Source organism: Apteryx rowi, unplaced genomic scaffold, assembly GCF_003343035.1.
Source record: "Apteryx rowi isolate R43461 unplaced genomic scaffold, aptRow1 scaffold_361, whole genome shotgun sequence".
Classification (NCBI taxonomy): Eukaryota; Metazoa; Chordata; class Aves; order Apterygiformes; family Apterygidae; genus Apteryx; species Apteryx rowi.
In genome coordinates this window covers 274374-293508 of record NW_020450097.1, presented here as the reverse complement: position 1 = coordinate 293508, position 19135 = coordinate 274374, and the positions used below count along the sequence as shown (strand labels likewise).

The 19135-nt window shown below is 39.0% G+C and overlaps 1 protein-coding gene across 2 annotated transcripts in view; it reads left to right on the top strand.

Annotated features, from left to right (window-relative positions):
* Positions 1 to 19135, top strand: part of DST (dystonin) — a 314470-nt gene that overhangs the window by 133540 nt on the left and 161795 nt on the right. For both annotated transcript variants that reach the window (XM_026073126.1, XM_026073127.1), the window contains one exon: positions 10542 to 10708. In XM_026073126.1, coding sequence (XP_025928911.1) covers positions 10542 to 10708 — 167 coding nt within the window. The remainder of the gene's footprint in view (positions 1 to 10541; positions 10709 to 19135) is intronic.

The following is a 19135-nucleotide window of genomic DNA, read 5'->3' as shown; positions in this document are numbered from 1 at the left end:
ACTTGCAATTGTTCATTCAAGTCATGGACACTGTTCTATCTGATCTTTTACATTATATCTACTTTATCAGGGTATTCATTAAAATAAAATTTTGTAATAAGAGTGGATTATGTAGTAGTTCAATATTATTATACATATTATCATCATATTTTATTTATTATTATACATATTGTTATTAAACCAGAAGCTACATCTATGTGAAATTAAAACAGTCACAGTCAGTCACACTGCAAGGTGCTGAATCTTCTTTTCTGATAACAGAGGAGAAAGAGATATTTGCAAGCACATAAATGACATTGTTGTGTTTGTATAAACAAATGGTTTACAAAGACTATAGTTTTATTTTTTAAATGTGCTTTTCTATTAACTGAGGGGGGCAAAGTCAGGACCCAGCTCAGTCCCATGTGGAAGTCTTTTGTAAATTAGCGAATCCTCTGGGCCCTGCTGGCACTGGCTGGAAGTCACTTTTCTAAGCTGCTTAGAATATGGCTCTTTAACGGGAGCTAATGGAGCAAATGTCACAACTCCACCCATATGTTAAACATACTACAAATGCAAATAGAAATCAAATCCATGGAAGAAAATGTGGTCATTGCATAAACATCCTCTCTGAAAAGAAATGTCTTGGCATTGTAGCTGGCTGTCTAGCAGCTGGGATGCATTATTCTGTGACACCCTGCTAGTTCATAGGTGTTGCAGTGAAAGTTTTCTAAGCACTACTGTCAAATTCTGCTCCAGTGCCCGCAGAGTAGTTGGAAATGAACATCTTTGTTCCTGGAAGTTCGGTGAGCACTGAAAGCACTTCTTTAACACATATTTGTTTTAGGTTCCTTCAGTAAAATGTTGCAGAATACTTCAGTGGAGCTGACCCCTAGGGATAAAGTCTCTGGCCTTTATTTTTGCAGTTCCTTTTAAAAGAAATGGGAAAGATTCAATGGTAACACTTGATAATGCTATATAAATTATTTGGTAGTTCTTTTGCAGGGTGAAAAACCATACACACCTACCCCTGCTGATGTGTGGCGTTTTTAATACGCTTTGCATATTGGTAACAGAAATGAACCTGAAGCTTGAAAATATGGACATTTTCCAAACAYAGTATGTTGGTGTTTAGACCTGCTTGCATTTTAATAGTCTATATTTCTTCCCAGTTTTCAGATGTAATTAGACACCTCATGGCTATTTTATTCAGAGCTACACAGAGATGTCTACAGAACAGAGCGATGGGAGGAGGAAAATACTCACATTTTATTAACTCCAGAAGAGTTTAATTTGAACATACTATATTCATATAGTCTGTTTTGCAGTAACTTTACGGACAGCTCTCTAGACAGACCGACCCTTATAATTTTGTTTCACCTTTACCTGCCAGATGCTTTAAATCTGCTGCAAAGTTCCCCTACGTAGTACTCAGCAGTCTTGACCTGAACAAACTATTATGCTTTTATGATAATAGCAAAGCAGCAAGTTATTTATAGCTGACAAGTCAGTGAAAAAATCACATCAGCTACTGTGAAAACCCCACATACAAATAAGATTTGATGCCCTGCACCCTGTCAGAGCAATCTCTGATCATTCACTTTAATCTTCCTTTCTATGGATCATTGGATATGTGAGGAAAAAGTATGAAGTGAAAAACAAGTTTGCTAACTAAATCCTTCCTGCTGTTCGCTGTATGCTTGTTTTTGGCTTTGGAGTGTAGCTAATAGTTTCAAAGGTTGCTGCATATTTTTCCACTTTATCTTACTTGAGTTGCAAATGAAACAGGAAGTTAAAACATATGCGAGAATTTTCTACTGCTCATAAGTGCTATGTCATCCCTGCGAAAGGCCATCGGCCGTACAGTGTAAGGCTGAAGCAATGATGTTTATTTAAGAGGATTGGTGGCCAGAAATAAGCCACAGTGTCTAATCAGACACAGGCCCTGCCTGGGCACTGTGCCACAACATTTATTGCGTGTGCATTTCTCATAAGCAAAATGGCTACGTACTGAGGAGGATGGAAGTGAAGTCTGGAAGAAATTACGGTGCCAACTGCAGTTCTTAAGTTTCCGAGAAGGATTTAAGTGTATGTAAATATACCGAAATGAATGAGACTGTGTGACTGTGCGTTACTGAAAGCCAAATGGGGAACCTCTGTGGATGTGTAAGGGCTGAAAAGGAAGAACAGTGTTTAGATCCTGCCAAAGCTCCCTTAAGTCCAGCTAAACATTCCCCTGGAAGAAAATATTTTAGAAGAAAAACGAGAAAGAAATCAACTGAGGAGAGACCAGATTCAGAACAGCTTAAAGAAAATGAAGAAAGAAACCAACATGAAGTGGGGAGTTCAGAAAAGACCGAGATGCTTTCGAAGGGTGTGGGATTGGCTGATTCCTTGCCACCGAGAACAGCAGTGGACGGTTACACTCTGCCCGTGAGTACAGACCTTTCGGCTGATCTTGTTAAAGCAAAAGTTGTACTGAGTGAAGCTAACAGGGATTCTCTTTGAGGGGACAGTTTTCATGGTGATAATCAGAAGCTCACCCAGTCTGATGAAATAGAAACATGGTTAAAAGAACATGACGAGATAAGTTCAGAAAAACGCTGTACATGGAAGAGGAAAAATTCACATGGTGGCACCACAAGGGAATTAACATTCCAGCAGAAAGTTAGCAGTCTTTGTTTTGAAAAGGCAGCTAGCTGCAATTCTGCTGTCCACCTTGTAGGCAGACAGCATGAAGAAACTGGGTTAAATAAAATTTCTGGCCAAATTGTTGAAGATGTCCCAAAAAGCAATACACATGAAAAGTTGCATCACTTTCTTTCTGAAAGCAAAAGTGATCCACAGCTTGAACAAATGAGATTTTATTCTTCTGATACTGTGCTTCCCCAAATGCCAAAAGAAAAGGCATTTTTTAGCATTCCACTGAACAGGAGCAGGGTAAATATTTTGGCGCAGTAGGTTAATGTTGAAAGTTAGCTCAGAATAACTATCGGAACAGTATTTTTGCTGTGTTACAAAAATATCTTCATTTTGCTGTTTATAAGCCTCTTACACATGCAGGAATGCTGTAGATCACATTACTTGATCTTTTCTGTAGGTTAAGTAATACCTTTATATTTGAGCAGTATTTATCTACTATTCTTGTATTGTTTTGCTGTCTGTAGTTGTTTGATTTGTTTCATAATTCAGAAAAAAAGATCTTTATGTTAAAATGAGAGTAGAAGGTGCAGTGAATTTTATAGAGTTGTTTTAGTTCACATTTAATATCTGCAGTAAATTTTATCAGTTCTTGACAATCTTGTCATTCTTCTGAGCCTTTTATCAGATGGATGGGAATATTTCTAACTGTTTTCTCTTATGGTCAGTAGGAACTGAAGAATGAGAGAAATATATAGGCAGCTTGAAATAGAAAAAGTGAACATAAATCATTCTTAATAATGTTCTACACTTTTAAAGATCTTTCCTGCAAAACTGTCTGTCTGATCTATTAGTATTAATTATTCAAATTCCTTCTTCCCCTGGGGGTAGGATTACTTTCATTTTACAATAAAAGAAACCGAAGTACAAGCTTAGTTGCAGATGCCTAAAGGAAAGCAAATTTTTGTTTGTGGGTATCCATGTTAACATATTACCAATTCTACCCCACTCATTTTCAGTACAACTGAAATCTTTAAGCGTGGGTCAAATGCCAGTACCAGGATTTCGTCCAAAACTAATTCTTCTTGCTGAGCAGGGACATCTGAGATTTGAGTTGAGTGAGCAGAGAAAACGGGCATATGCCAAAGATACTCTTTCCAGCAAAGAACTAAATACAATTCTGTTTATATAATTTACTTTTGTAACATGAATCAAATTATACTTTTTCAAGCTTAGTTTTCAAATACACCTAACACATCCAGCTACAATGCACAATATATCCTAGTACAAATAGCTCCTAATCCACACAGAGATCTTTGCCCTCTTAATCTGAACTGGAATTTGGGAGCAGTTTAGGGATGTTCTTTGAACAAAGCATCATTGCTGAGTAGAGGAGCATGAGGCTTTGTCTGTACAGCCAAGCACGGCCGCTTTTTCCAGCCTAACCCAAGTGATGCAACTTCTAAATGTTGCTACAGTTATTACTCTAACAAGGCATATACTAATACCCCTTGTTACCACAGGGGAAAGGGAATAAATGAGGTTTCTGCTGAGCACCTACATCAACACTAAGGCTTGTGTTGGTGATATCAGTAAAACACTGCATAATTATATCAATATGAAAACTACTGATAAATCAGGCTAAACACCTGAGTTGCTGAAATGTCTGCTTTTCAGTATAGTTCCCTTTCTCCACCCAAAATCCTGAGTACAAAAAATTTTAAGAGCACCTAGCTTTGACCTGAAAACAAATCCAGAAAGAAACCTAGATTCTAAACTATAGCTTATTTTACAAAGTCATGACCATTTTTCTTCTGATTACTTTTGAGAACTAAACAAGCATTTGATTGTCTTGTATTTCAGTATAAAACACTATAGCTGTTATGTATACAAATCCACAAAGTTCCTGATCACCAGCCCAAACGCATTTTACATTCACAAGGTTTACAGTTACCAATCTCACTATTTTTTACCATTTTCACTGCCATGATTACAGAGATCAATAGCATCCACTCACCTTGTCAGCTTATCTGTGCTGTTACTCGGCTTTCATAGTGCCTCAGAYGTGGCTGATATTTCAGAGTGGTTTGGCTTTTCAAACTGAAAACGTACCTGAGGAAACTGTTTGGTACAGCTAATTTGCACTGTAACTGAAATATGACATTTTACCCCTTTTACAGCATAGTACCCTCTACTGGATAGATCCTTCAAGTCTTTTTCTGTGCTACATTAATATGCCTTTCCTTCTTATGCACATGAAACAATTATGATTTTGTTTTCAAATATGTATTTTCACATTACCTCTGTTTTCCTATATGCAAAGCTCACCTAAGTGGGATGTTCTGAAATCTCATTCCTGACTATTCATTGCAAAGTTTGAGATAGAAAACAGTCCTTGTTCCAGGATACAGGAAGATTACTTGCATGAGCAGGATATCCTGTGATCTTGCTCTGACTTTGGGCTGTCCTAGAGCAGGTGGCAGCTTGCAATAAGATCCAGAAGCCGTGAAGCAAAGCTGAAGCTGGCTTTCTCCAGCAGCCCCTTCCTCAGTCACAGGTTAGCACAGTGAGGGTAGAGTAGAAGATGAAGGCTGTAGTTTGGGCTTCTCTTTAGGGGCTGCCACCACTGTGATATTTGATGTCTGCTGTGTTGAAACAAGCCATGGTTTTTGTTCAGTATCAGCAAAAGATTGCTATCAGCTGGTGTTAGCATCAGGTTTTGGTCATCATCAACTAGTGTACAAATCAATGATTTCTCTGTATCATATTATTAACCATAACCATTATTAGTCCAGTCTAATTTGTGGTAGTTTCAGTGACAGTTTATGGATGTGAATGCTTACCTCACAAAATATAAACATTTAAACTAATATATAAACAGAATCACTCATCTACTTCCAGTGCTCATCTCTTGCCTTGGCTGTAAGTTCCTCAGCTGTCTTTTTGCCATGCACCTACATGGTGAGATGAGAAATTCACTGCATCAGACATCTATAGTGTTACTAATAATCTGCAAGAAAAGACACGTATTCGAATCAGGTTAGAGGCAATATCCTTTGCTTTTAAATAAATAAATAAAGTATTTGTAACCAGTGTATCCAGCAGAATACTTCTGGGTATGTAGTCATCTGTTTATTATTTAAGTTATCATTGCACATAGTTGTTAGGTGATGAGACACCTTCCAGCTATGTCCACTATGGTATAATCTTGTGTTATCTGCTTATGTATTACAGTGAAGGGAGGGAAAAATGCCAGTTGTTCTTCCAGGATGTGATTTGCAGGGCAGGGTGCAAAAGTCAGGAGGTTAGCTTTACTGGCACGCTGTTGTCCTTGTAACCCTCACAAGAAGCAGACACAGTGCTTCTTTGATGCTGGTGGATGAAGGAGGCTTATAATCACTGATGGAACCACAGAAAATAGGGCTGAAAGGGCTCTGAAGAGATCATCTAGGTCACCTCTGTACCTGAAGGCGAGATTAACTTTATGAAAACCATTCCTGATTGATACGTTTAGCTTGTTCTTCCATGTCTCCAGCACTGGTGGTTTCACATCCTTCCTAAGTAATTAATTCTAGTGCTTATATTTTTTGTATTATGAACTGTTTTTAACCTAAAACACCTATGCTCATTTAAAACTCATTAGTTCTTTTCCTATTCCCAGAACACTTGATATATTACCTTTTTTACAGCTGCATTTTACATATCTGAAGACTATTGTCATGTCTCCCCTCAGTCTTCCCAACTTTAGACTAAATAAAACTAATTTTTTTCAGTCTTTCCTAACAGGTCATGGCTTTTTAGACCTTTGTTATTCTTGCTTTTCTCCTTGGATTTTCTCCAACTAATCCAATATTTTTTGAAGGGCGTTGCCCAAAGCTGGAAACAACTCAATCTGAGGCCTTATGAAAGCTGAGTAGGAGCATTTGAATTTATGGCCAGATGGAAGCTCACAAGGTCCAACTGTAACATCAGGGGAGATGAGGCCATTCTTGTGATCACATGCAAGTTCAAATTCCATTCCTGTAACTCAACTTCCCTCAGCACAAATCATCATGCTGTCAGACAGTCCTTTTCAAACGTGACAGAACTGCTTGGTTCTGGATGGAAAATAGGGCAGAAACACTGCCTCCTTATGTTCAATATTTGGGAATGTTTTGGTTCAAATAAACATTTCCAAATCTTTTTTTAATTCTTATATTCCTTTTTTTCTTGTTTGCATTCTTCAGACTTCCTGTTTCAGGGTTAGCCTACAGCAGAACACATTTTTACTTCTCTCTGTACATTATAGCTATCCAGCCCATTATGTACTTTTGTATAGTAAGCACACTGTGTCAAGTTTAGACTTCCAAACATTTGGGATAGGAGGGACTCAGAGGAAAGACTTCTCTCTGTATATACCCGTTAGTCTATTGTGATATTCTGGCTCTTTCTCTGTTTACACTGAGGAAAAAAGGGGGGAGAAAAATGGGCAACAGACATCCAGCACCACTTCTTTGATCTCCTTTGGAAGATGTTCTCTGGGCTGCTCTTCTCTTTGGATTTGAAACCACATCCCTGAAATCAGTGCAACTTGGGAGCCTGAGGCCCTTTGGTGTGCAGATTTTGTGTACCCTGTGTTGCAGAGAGGACTTAGAGACAGGGCTAGAAACACTTGCAGTGGTAGGGGTGAACTGATTTTCCTAATTAGAAAAAGAAATAGGGTATTCAGTGCCCACTAAGACTTTCATCCTGAGACACTAGGGCGATGCAGAGGAATTACCTCTGTCAGTTTTTCTTGCATAACTTGGAATTCACAAGCTATATGAGATACTTTGGAGAACTGGCTATCTAACAAAAAACTGCTTAAGTTCATGCAAATTCAATATTTGTCCCATGCTCATGGAACAGATGTCCTCTACTAATGGATTATAGTGGGTGAATGACGGATTTGTGGGATATACAAACAGAAGGTTCGCACAAGCTGTTTGCTTTCAAGAACAAAATTCAAACAGTAAAGAATCTGATTGCTCCGTTAACTATTTTCTGTTCAAATGTTCTTAATTTAGTACTCCTTCTCTTTCATTCCTATGGCAAAATGTAGGAAATATTGATGATAATGCATAGTTAATAGATAAATATCTGTACTTCTGTTATGGGTTTATCAAAGGAAAGCTATGCTCTCTCTCTGACACCTGAATTTGATGGGTGTGTGTGTGTGTGTAATATTTTATTTGTTAAGTAGTTACAAGTTAATAAGACATATAGCAAAGTAAAGCTCGTGTTTGTAAGCATAGTAAAACACAGCTCTTTAACAATTTCCACCTACTGTATTTTTACACTTTGTTTTTATGAATTCAGTGTTTATGAAGAAGTCTGAAATCTCAGTCTTAGCATGTGAAATACTTTACCTAGAGAACAGCACAGCTCTGACTGTTACAGTTCTTAGGCTAATACTAGAGTTCCTTAACCTTTACTGAAAAGGGCCACCACCAGGAGTAAAACAGAATTTAGCACATTGAAGCCGATCTAGTCTCTTCCTTTTTCTTCAGATAGCTGACTATGGTGCTGCCTGGTGCCCAGAGGATTTTTGATCAAAATCCAATTGGTATTAGGGTCATGAAATAAATTCATATTACAGCTCTCCAGAATTAGGACTGGAAACTTGCATATTGGTCAGTTAGAGAATATGAAGTGTTTTTCTCTTTGCGTTTGTGGCCATAGCTACAAATGTTTTTTGTATGTAACAACAGATGCCAATATGACTTTCAGAAATTGCCCTGATGCCTGAAATCACTTGTTGTCAGAGGAATCAAATGTGCACTCAAAAATGCTGTGTTTGCACTCGTTGCAGTTTATAATGTACATAGCTATCACAGTTCAGTTAACCATGAAGGAGGCTAAAGGGCTGAACTTAGCGGTAAGGAATGGCCACAAGCAAATTACATTGTTAGCTTGCTTATGTTAGAATATATTTTAAAATGTGATACGGATTGCACACAGAAGACTTGGTGAAAGCAACAGGAATAGAATGCAGTTTTGTTTTGGGTTTTTTTGCTAGACATCTGACACTTCCAGATGACATCATCCTGTTCAGAAACACTGTCCAGATAAGTGGTAAATGGTTGACTTCGTTTATATTGTGGTCTGGTTGGTCTGTCATGAATGGAAACTAAAGCTACTGGAAAAATACTTTGTTTGCTTTCTTGCTTTGAAGTGCTAAAGAGTAAAGGTAACCAAAAGAAAGGAAGCTGTACACTACAGATGAGTTTCATGTATTTTTACAAAAAAAATTTCACAGAGATGTTAAGTTGGTCTTTTGTTACTTTGGATTTCCTGTTGTCTTTGCATATAAGACTCCTACCTTTTGTATCTCCTGTAATTTCATGAAATAGATATTTCATGCAGGATTTTGACACGGAGACATTTATAAACAATCACAGCTGTATGTGTTTCTTGAGTGTTTTTAACAAAAAATTTTTTTTTCTCTCTGATTTGTCTTAAAAATATGCAGTATTGAAGCTGTAGATATTAGGATGCAAAAAATTGTCATGTATTTGGAGATTATTTCTGGGCTCATTCAACAGTTACTTTTTTGCTTTCTAGCACTGGTATCTGTATCTTTCCCTTACCTAGAGCAAAAGACTATGATGACCTGTGATAAACATCCAAAAAGCTGGTTTCACAACTTGTGATTTTGTGGACACTTGCATAGAAAATTAATTGAAGTTGTTCCCTGCATTAAATTTACTTGCAGTTTAATAGATATGTGTAAATGCTAATCTTCCCCTGAAAGTGAAGTGTGGTTAAGCAAAAATCACACATAGTGATGGTAGCTACACTGCACCGATATGTCCAAGGTTCCTGTCTTTGTCCCCTGGCTTCCTACTGCCTGTTGTTATGCATTAACATGGCATCAGCAGGAAAGCCACATCTCTTTGCTCCTACCATTGCATTTTCTGTGGCTCTAATGCGAGAAAGCAGCTCTGATTTCCAGCCTGGCCTCTCTGGATTCCCCTAGGAAGGTTGCTTGAATGATGGCAGCTCTAGAGTTGAGGCCCCTCTGCAGCTAGCTGCAGCACCTAACTTGCTCTCTGAGCTTCCAGGAGTGGGCTGTATTCCATATGCAAACTGGGGAAATGTGTCTCTCACATTTATGCACTAATAATTTTCTAAGCAAACTGACTGGAACTTCATTAGGGAATAAATTAATCTGATAGAAAACGGTATTTTTATGTAAAATTCCCAATATTTTCTTGCTTTTATGCTCTGTCTTACACCAAGCTAGTAATACTTTGATCATACAGAAGTGAACCTTCCATATCTGAGGCAAAATATTCAATTACGATCTTTCATTCATTCCTAAAATGCTTCTTGGAARGTTTTATCCTAAAGCCATTATTGTCAGTTTTCACTGTAAATGACTGTGTTGTCACTGAGTTTCTGAACAGAGAATATTGTAAGTTAGCCTGTTTTATAAGAGGTGCATTGTAGCTTAATATAGTAGGTGTAATATAAATATAGGTTTAATATAGATGTGTGTATATATGACATATATTGTATTTTATATATAAATATATAACATTTATGTAAGTAGTTATATGAAATAGATTATTATTCACATTATCAGGATAAAATAGACATATTTAAGTACCTTTTATTATGTAACAATATTATATTATTCCCAGAATTTAAGAGGCTGAGAGTTTACTAACTGAAGAGAATTGTGACGCTAACAATTCTGTATTTCATATCGAAGACATTAAAATGCATAAGGGTATGATATGAAAGAATATTAATATAGTACATGCACAATCATTTATCATATTCATATATGTAGATATCAAAGAGAAAAATCTTCAATAATGAAGAGTGTTTTTCTGCAATATTTTAAATATTATAATATGTTAGATGTAATTGTAATATTTGTATTAACTGTGTTTTAGATATCTGATATCCATGTTACTGGAGAGTCAGAGGACATGTCTGCTAAAGAGAGACTGCTCCTATGGTCGCAGCAGACAACTGAGGGTTATGCTGGAATCCGTTGTGAAAATTTCACTACCTGCTGGCGTGATGGAAGATTATTTAATGCCATCATTCATAAATACAGGTAATTGCTCTGTTTATTCTCTTGAAAAATATTTATTTTGGCATTTTAATGTACGTAGAGAGGGCTTGTAATAGCACTGCAGCTGTGGAGATGAAACTAGCTCTTTGTGGGCTCTGCTCCTTTGGGCAAGCCCCTGCTTCTTGCAGCCCAAGGGTCCCTCATTAGCTCTCGTGTGTCCCTCTTTCCTCAGAAGAGCGTCTGCAGGGATCCTGGGAGTCTGTCACAGGTCACCTCCAAGGTGCTAGGAAGAACGTCCCTGTGATTCTAATTCCCAGTCTTCTCTACAGGCCCTTGTGCAATACTGACATGCAAAGTATAGGCAGGGAAGAGGCAGAACTGATCACCAAAGTCCAAAATGTGTTCCTGATGAGATCCATCAACTACTGCATAATCTGAGAGATGCCTAAATTCCACATGTTCTTCCCTGTTTTACTTCACTATTTGCCTGGAGCCCAGGGCTTCTGAACTGTTTCTGCTTTGAGCCCAGATCTACTCTAAGATGTGTCTCCTGTAAAATGTCAGGGTATTCTATTGAAAAATGGGACTGGTTGGCTTAAACACTCTCAGTCTGAGAAGGGCATTGCACTTCTTTTTCCCCCTCTGTAAGCTTTTATGATCACACTTTTGTAAGGGAAGATGGGCACTGGTAGAACCACTACTGCCTGTGGCTAGAAATTAAAGGGTACATTATACTAATTTGCTTAAAATACAGTTGAAGATACCTACTGACAAGAGAGGATTTCTAATTCTAGATTCTAAGTAAGAACAGGTGTCTCTTGACAAAACTGACTATGGTGTCAAAGCTCAGCAAAGGAACAAGATTTAAGATCGCTTGCTGTGCTCAGTGTTCCCTTTTGGTTGTGACTGGTGGCATCTCACTATGGTTGTACATTTTTTGGTTTGTAGCTTGAATAGGTGGGTTTTTGTCTTTGAGAAGCACAGGGGGAGAGTGTCCTGGCCACTGGGCTGGTTAGTATGAACTGACTTGTCCCTCATTGCTCGAGGCTTGAAACCTCTGGAACAGACCAAACTATTAAGCGTAACATTTGGCCCACATAGCCATGCAGCCATATGCATCCTGTAGCCATAAAACATAATTATAATTTTTCATGGATTTTCAATTAAATGTGCCCCCAGAGTCCACCAGACTTGTGTTGTGTGATCTGGGACATATCATAAGCAAGCTTGAGAGGGTGCATGACTTTCTTGGAATAATACTGGAGGAGTGTCCCAAGTAGAGAGAGTCAAATCTGATGTGTTTTAATGCAGTTCCAGGGAACAGACCCTAGAGCAAATTATTCTGTGCTTGGATTTCCTCTTGTAGGGACCACTTGGCTCACTACAGAAGGAAGCCTAGGAGTGAGCCAATGTGCATGCAGTGTGGGGACTAGGACACTGGAGTAAAATGGGAGGCTAATGATGCAGATGCAGCCTTCTTGCCATGCACTGTATAGGGAGTTTGTAAGCCTAACATAGTGCGCTGGGTCCCAGAGAAATTAGCTGTGGCAGGCATAACTTTCTGGTAATTTGAAATTACATCTGAATCAGAGTTATTTTTAGACTAATGCTTCTGTTCTGGATAGTCAGCCATGGAGGTGGTGAATGCCAACAAGAAAGTCTTATTTTAGTAATATTGGCAAGACAAAGGGAAATAACTAGCAAAAGACTAGGCTGTTTTACGTCAGGACAGAGCAGCCAGAGGAGTGAACATAGCACAGGCAAGTATGTGAAAACATAAACAATTTCAAAGATGTAGACAGAGGAGAGAAATAAGAGGAAGGAGCTTAATGAGATCTAATAATGGAAAATGTTTACCAGAACAACTTCAGAGACTCATACCAGGACTCTGCACAGAGCAGTGTAGCCTTCACAGCTTGGTAACTAGTAGTTGTAGTACAGATCAATTAATAAATAATTAAAAACCTGAATCCTGCCATCTGGCTGTACAAATTTTAATGCCTTGGGGTATTACTGACTACCTGTGCTTGCTTTGGTGGAGCACTGTTTTTGGCAGTGCTGTGTGAATTTTGCTCAGAACGTTTTAGCTGGAAAGAGCAGGACACAAGTGCATTTCATAAGGCAGATGATTTAGTGGCTGAGGTTCAGACGCTCTTGAGTAAGTACACAGTCCCCATTTTGTGTGTGTCTCTGCTAGTTTCCATTTAGCTTTCCTCTTCTGTAAACATATCTTCTGTACCTAAGGATACTGTGTCCTTTCCAGGAATGTTTATAGTCTTTATGCAAAGTCTCTTTGCTGTGAGAGTCCTCTTGCTGATGAAGTCAATGGGATTCTTCCACTGATTTCAATGAGCTTCCGTGTTTCTTTCCTTTCCAGTTCTGTATCATCAAAATAGACATAATAATGTCCAGTTATTGCTCACAGGATAGGAATGGTCTCCCCAAACAGTCATTGGATGTTTTTAACTACAGCCGTTTATTCCAGAGATCTCTTTTAAAACTTAGCTTGTGTTTGTATCACTAAGTAGGTTAAGTGCTGATAAAGCACACACGTTTCCAGCAGTGGTTCTGCCTGCGCTCTGTGCGTTTTAGTAGCTCCCAGGCGCTGGCGTGCAGATCCCTGGGGGTCTCGGGAGCTACGCGGGGAGCGCGGGTGCCGTGTGCGTGCCGTTGTTAACGGTATCTGGAATTCCAGGTGCATGGTACCGTCTCTTTTCGGCTGTAGGATGAATAGAGAGCACATATTTACCCCGTGTCGGGGCTCAGTACAGGCCGGGGGCCGCCGGCGGGGCTGGGGCGCTCTGGAGAGCAGGGACCGGAGCAGTGGGGCGCTCTCCCCACAGCGGGTCCTTCGCGAGGCCGGGAAGTGTCCCTGCACCCTCCTAGGTGAAAGGGGATCGGAGCGGCAGGCTGTAATTATTTCCTTTCCAAACACAAGTGATTTTTTTTTTTAATCGCAGGCACGCTCCAGCTTTAATGCCTCAAGGGTTTCCAGGGGTGCCGCAGGCTGGGCGGGAGGAGAGCTGTGGCTCGCCGGGGCGGGCAGGCGCCTCCCTCCGCAGCCCTGCAGCCGCTCTGCTGCCCTGAACTACGGCTGATGTGAAAAAGATGCCCCTTTTGCAAAAGATTCCCATAGCCTGTGTTTTTAGGTTAAGCTTAATGTTTGCTCGCCTTGACCTGCTGAACAGTGTGTAAAGCTTCCATTTCAAAACATCCTTTAGGCGATTAAATCCCTGAGAAAGTCACAGGGCTCCATGCGGCAAGCTGGCTCCTCAAGCAAGGGCTCCTCAAGCAAGGGCTCCTCAGCAAGGACTTCCTGGGGGAGCTCCGCTGCAGGCCTTGGGCTTGGCTTTTCATGTTATCATTCTGTGTTAACATTTGTTTCTAAATAGGACTAAATAAAATTATCAAATTAAAACCAGCTGATTTTTTTCAATACTGACCATTGGCATGTTTGTTAATTGTAAAATTTTATTTAAATATATTGGCTTTTTTTTGAATGCATGATGAGGTACGTTAGTAAAAGTTGCATTATAGGCCCAGGAGATTCCAGAATATTCTATGCATCTCATCTATTACATAATTGACCTTTTTAAGCTAAATTTTTCATTGAAGATGTGTGTTATTTGCTTCAGTGTACTGTGTTGGGAGAAGTTCAGGCAGTTCTAAAAAGTACACGGTGTTTCTTTCATACCATCGTATCGTATGTAAAAACCTGTAGGCCAGACTTCAAAGTTGGAGACTGACTTTAATGAGCACGTAATGCCCAGATTTTCCAGAGATACTGCCTTGGGCACGCTTGGTTCTTCACCTTGCAGTTTTATCACCTCATGTATTTTCCGTCCTTAGACTGTGTTGTAGGTAACTGCGCTTGATTTGTGTTTTCATTTTCATATGTGCCTGCCTTTCTCCCGGGAAGAAGTACTCACTTGATACAACTGTATCCCCTCGTTAAAGTATATTGAAACGGTTGGTGCTTACGGAGAATGAAAGCTACTTTTCTTTCATTAGGAAGTTGTATGGCAGATTGGAGCTAATAATCTCAATTATGGATCTGCATTACACTTTGCAGATACGTTTATTACAAAGCAAAGGTAACAGTAATGAAAAGTCATCAGTAGTGATACCAAATAATAAGCTGCTTTTTTTGACCTTGGACTGTTCTGAACCTTTAATGCACAAGGAGTAGAGGAAATGTCAGTCAAAAAAGTGTCTGAGAATGGAAGAATTTAAGAARTAGCAAAAATAATGTCTGAATTATATAGGATTTACACTTTAATAGCACCTATAGGCACTTTTTTAAGGACAGTGGCTGCTTGTACTCAAAAACCACAAGCTTGCTTACAGACCAGATCATCTTGCAGTTTAAGAAAAAATATGTATGGAGGATAGGAAAAGATTGCTGCCATACATGCACAGTATTTGTAAATATKTGTGCACTGCTTTCTGTATATTATTTTTGGTGTTCTTATAAATTTTATAATAAAGAAGTACATTTTGTTTTTAACAGTTACAAAAGAAGTTCCGGAAAGAATAATATCTTCTTGGGTAATTAGATAATAACATTTAGTAAGTAGCCCCAGCAGTACCTGTACAGTGAAAAGTAGTGTATGGTCAGGAAGCACCATGAAGTCTGTTGCCTGATAGAGCCGTTTTTTCTAGGTTAGTTCTAAGCTTGGTTGTTAGGTCTATTCTAGTAAATAAAATGGGTCCAGCCCCTGTTCCCTGGCCCTGTGGGTAAGTGGCACAGCGTGGCTTGTGTCGGTATGGCTAAACTCTCCGCAGCATCTCCCAGACAGGGGCAGCCTTCTGAGAGCTTGTCCCTTGAGCTGGGCCCAAGTAGAGTCGGGGAGGACAGGAGTTGTCACAGGCCCCAGTTGTGGTAAGGAAAAGACTAGCAGTTAAAGAGTATGAACAGGGATGGGCTGTTGATCTGGTCTTCTTCACCTTGCTGGTTTAGACATATCCAGTTATGCCTGGAGTTTTGCTCTTAGGTGAATTTCAGCAGTCATATGAAAGGGAAAGACACTGATTGGAGGGGGGGAAGAAACCCTGGATCAGTTGAATTCTTAAAACTCAGCATTTGGATCAGGCAGCCCTTTGACAAGCAGACAGGACTGTAGTGTATACACAAAGGCTTTGAGACCCATAAAGCAAGCGAGATTATATAAGGTAATGCTATACAAAGGCTTGCTGAGACCACATGCAGACAGTTGCATGCAATTTTGGCACTGCCTAACAGGAATGATAAGTATTAGAAATATTGCAGAGAGGGAAAGTGGTAATAAAGGATTCAAAGGGATGCATTTTGATCACAAATTAGAAAAAAAGAAGTGTTTACTATATTGTTGAAGAAATGTGAGGATCTGATCTAAAAGGCCCTTTGGCACTGCTGAACTTTGTGCAAGTCTTTAGCAATGCCCGTACTTTATGTGGTACATAGTTTAGAGAGAGTGAGGGAAAATTATTATTATCCCAGGATGAAAACGGAGCAGAAGTTAACAGTGAAGGCTGCACAGAAAGAGTATATAACGAGTACTTCATGTGGAAGAAAGAGGAACAGAAACTGCACTAAAGAATGCGTCCCAAAAAGAAACAGCAGTGTGACAGCTCAATAAATTCTAGATAAAGTGAGAGAGATTAATTTGGCAGGGTCACACTGCTTTTCTTTTGAAATATTGCTATAGTAACTCTCCAAATAACTCTCAAAATTACTAAGCGGATGTTTTTAGGAGTGTGGTGTAGCACTGAACAAGCTAGATTGCTGTGTCCAAAATAACTGTTCTGGTTTCTAACAAGCTGTTTCAACCTTGCACATATATGTTTGCCATATGTGTATAGTTGTACACTAAGCTCCTGGGCAGCAGTGCATGTGTCATCCCTCTGATGTTAAAACTTGTTGCAGCTGATCAGGTACTGACATGAATACATTCCTTAAGAGGAGGGTTAGTGATACCACAGTTTGCAGCAACGTTTTACACCCTTAGGGAACGAATGGGAAAGAAACTAAGTATTACACAGTGTCAAGCCTTAAAATGCTAGGGGATATGTTTTAAAGAAAGAGATCATTTGCATCTGCTAGTTTTGGCTTGCCATTTTGTAGCTTGTAATTTATTGTTACCCAACTTTAACAAAAAGAAAATGTCRGTTTGCTTGTTTCTTTCCCCCCTTCATTGTTCAGGAGAAACGTGTTTATTTTTGTTTTCAAGGGCTTTTTTGTTAAGTAGAAGAAACTAGCTTGGCATTAAGACTTGGCAATTTGGGAAAAGATAAACAGCATTAAGAATGATTAAAGATGCTAATGTTATTTGCCTGAGTATCCATACAGTTAATGTGTTTAGCAAGTTACTGYAGCTTCAATTTAATTGAGTGAATTCAAAAAAATTCTGTGATGGCTATTGGTAAAGACTATATTAAAATAGTGTTGGAAGCTGGCCTGCAATTTTAACATTTTGTGTTGTGGTGGTGGTTAGCCGTAGCAGGTATTAGATGGAAGACTTCCAGGTAGTTGAGTTGATTAATTTCAGACCTGGACTTAGAATGATCCCTCTGAATGTTGGGCTGGGTCGTACTGCGAAGCAGGAGCTGAAAGAAGGATAACAGTTTTCTTTTCGCAGTAACTGAGATGGGAAAAAATAAATATATTGGGATGACATCAAAACCTTTTTCTTGTTTTGGCAAAATGGGAGTAAAATGAAAAATAAAGCTTTGGATTGAAAGGCTGGATTTTCATTCAGGTTTCATGTGCCTCTCACTCTTTGATCGGTAAAGACCAGAACACCTTAGGGTGCCAGAAGCCTTTGTGTAAAAGGGTTGCTGTCTGAGCAGTGGTGGTATATGTGTTTGCGATCAAAACAGAAAGTCTTTGGGCGATGCCTTTGACAAGTTTGTGACACATGGAGAAGCAGTTGCCTCCCAGGCAGGATGGCCCAAAGAACCTTTGGGAAATCTTGGTTTTGAACTCACTGTGGTACCTCACCCTTCCTTCCTTTTGATAACTGTATAAAGCCCACTGGAATGCTAGTGCGTCAGCCCGTCARTGCTGGGGTCTGGAAGGAGTTTTCTTGCAGAGCAGAACAGAAAAATCATTTGTTTGGGATTCTTCATTTTCTTTTTGGTATTCAAACACTCCAAGTAGAGATATATGATTTACAGCTATTTTTGCAGATCGCACAGTGTGGATTTAGGTTAACGGTTATAAGCCTTTTCCTTTGAAAATATTTATGATAGACAAAAGTTGGCAAAGTTACTGTACTGTTTCTTTTCTGTAGCAATGTTTGTCTCATATTACAAAGAGGATTGTAAAATCTGTTTTTGAAGCTGGTGAAAGAAGGGAATGAGATCTTCCTTCTCTCTAGTTTCATTCATGTCTATAGTGAGCCTGAAATCTACATTGGAAACCTACTGCCAAGTTCAAAGTAGGGTTTGTTAGGCTGTGTTAGAGGCGAACCAGTGGGTCTTTGATGTGACAATGCCATAGTTGTGTCTTTATCGAAGTCAATCAACAGGGCAAGTTACTGCTAAAGTGCAACTGTGCTAACAGAGGTGGGGCATGAAGCTTCAAACTAGTTTATTAAACTCAAGGCTTGTGTGTTCAAGAAAATGCACAACAGAAGGAATAATCTGAATTACTCATATATATTGTTGAGGGCTAAATTAATAAGTCAGGAAAAAAAAAGCCCTCAGGTGCTCTTATATTTAATGCAGTTAAAACATCGGTTCATTTTCCACTGGAAGTCTTRACAGAGAGTGTTAGGATGTCTGAAGGACAGGAAATGTATCTGTAAATAGTGTGCCCTTGTTACACTATTTGCGGCGCACTATCACTTGCAATACTTTTTTCATAATTATTCATCCTATCTGAAAATGTATAAAAAAATAAGAAAAAAGATGCACAAAAGAAGGCTGAAGAGTCCAGACCACATGAGAATTTTCCAAGAGGAGAAAATGAAAAGACATGATTGTTTATCTTTAAAGAGGCGATGAATGAAATATATAGAGGCATATTAAATAATGAATAGTACAGGCATTCCTGTCATTCCAACACCAGAGAAGACAAAAGGAAAAAAAATGTTCAAGACATAACGATCATGTGAAATATGTTAACACAAAGTATCATTGAGACAGGGGACCTGTTGAGCTTGAGAAAATAATTTGCCGTGTACTTGAACAAACTGAATATGCAGACAGAGCTCTGTTCAACAGCATTTTTTGGTACATCACAGTTGTTAGGATAAAACTTTTCTATAACGGCAGGTTATTTTACAGTTGTCAGCTAGGAGATTGTTTATGTGTTCCCTAAATTCTCAAGTGTTGCCTCACTTCAGTAATGACACTACTCAGCCTGACCCAGTGGTCTGATGAGTTGGAGTAATTTTTGTGTCACCATGTCCTGCGTTAGTTAAAGATGTTATTGTAATGACTAAGGCTGAATAGTCGTACGTTAGTCTCACATTTGAGTTCAGATGT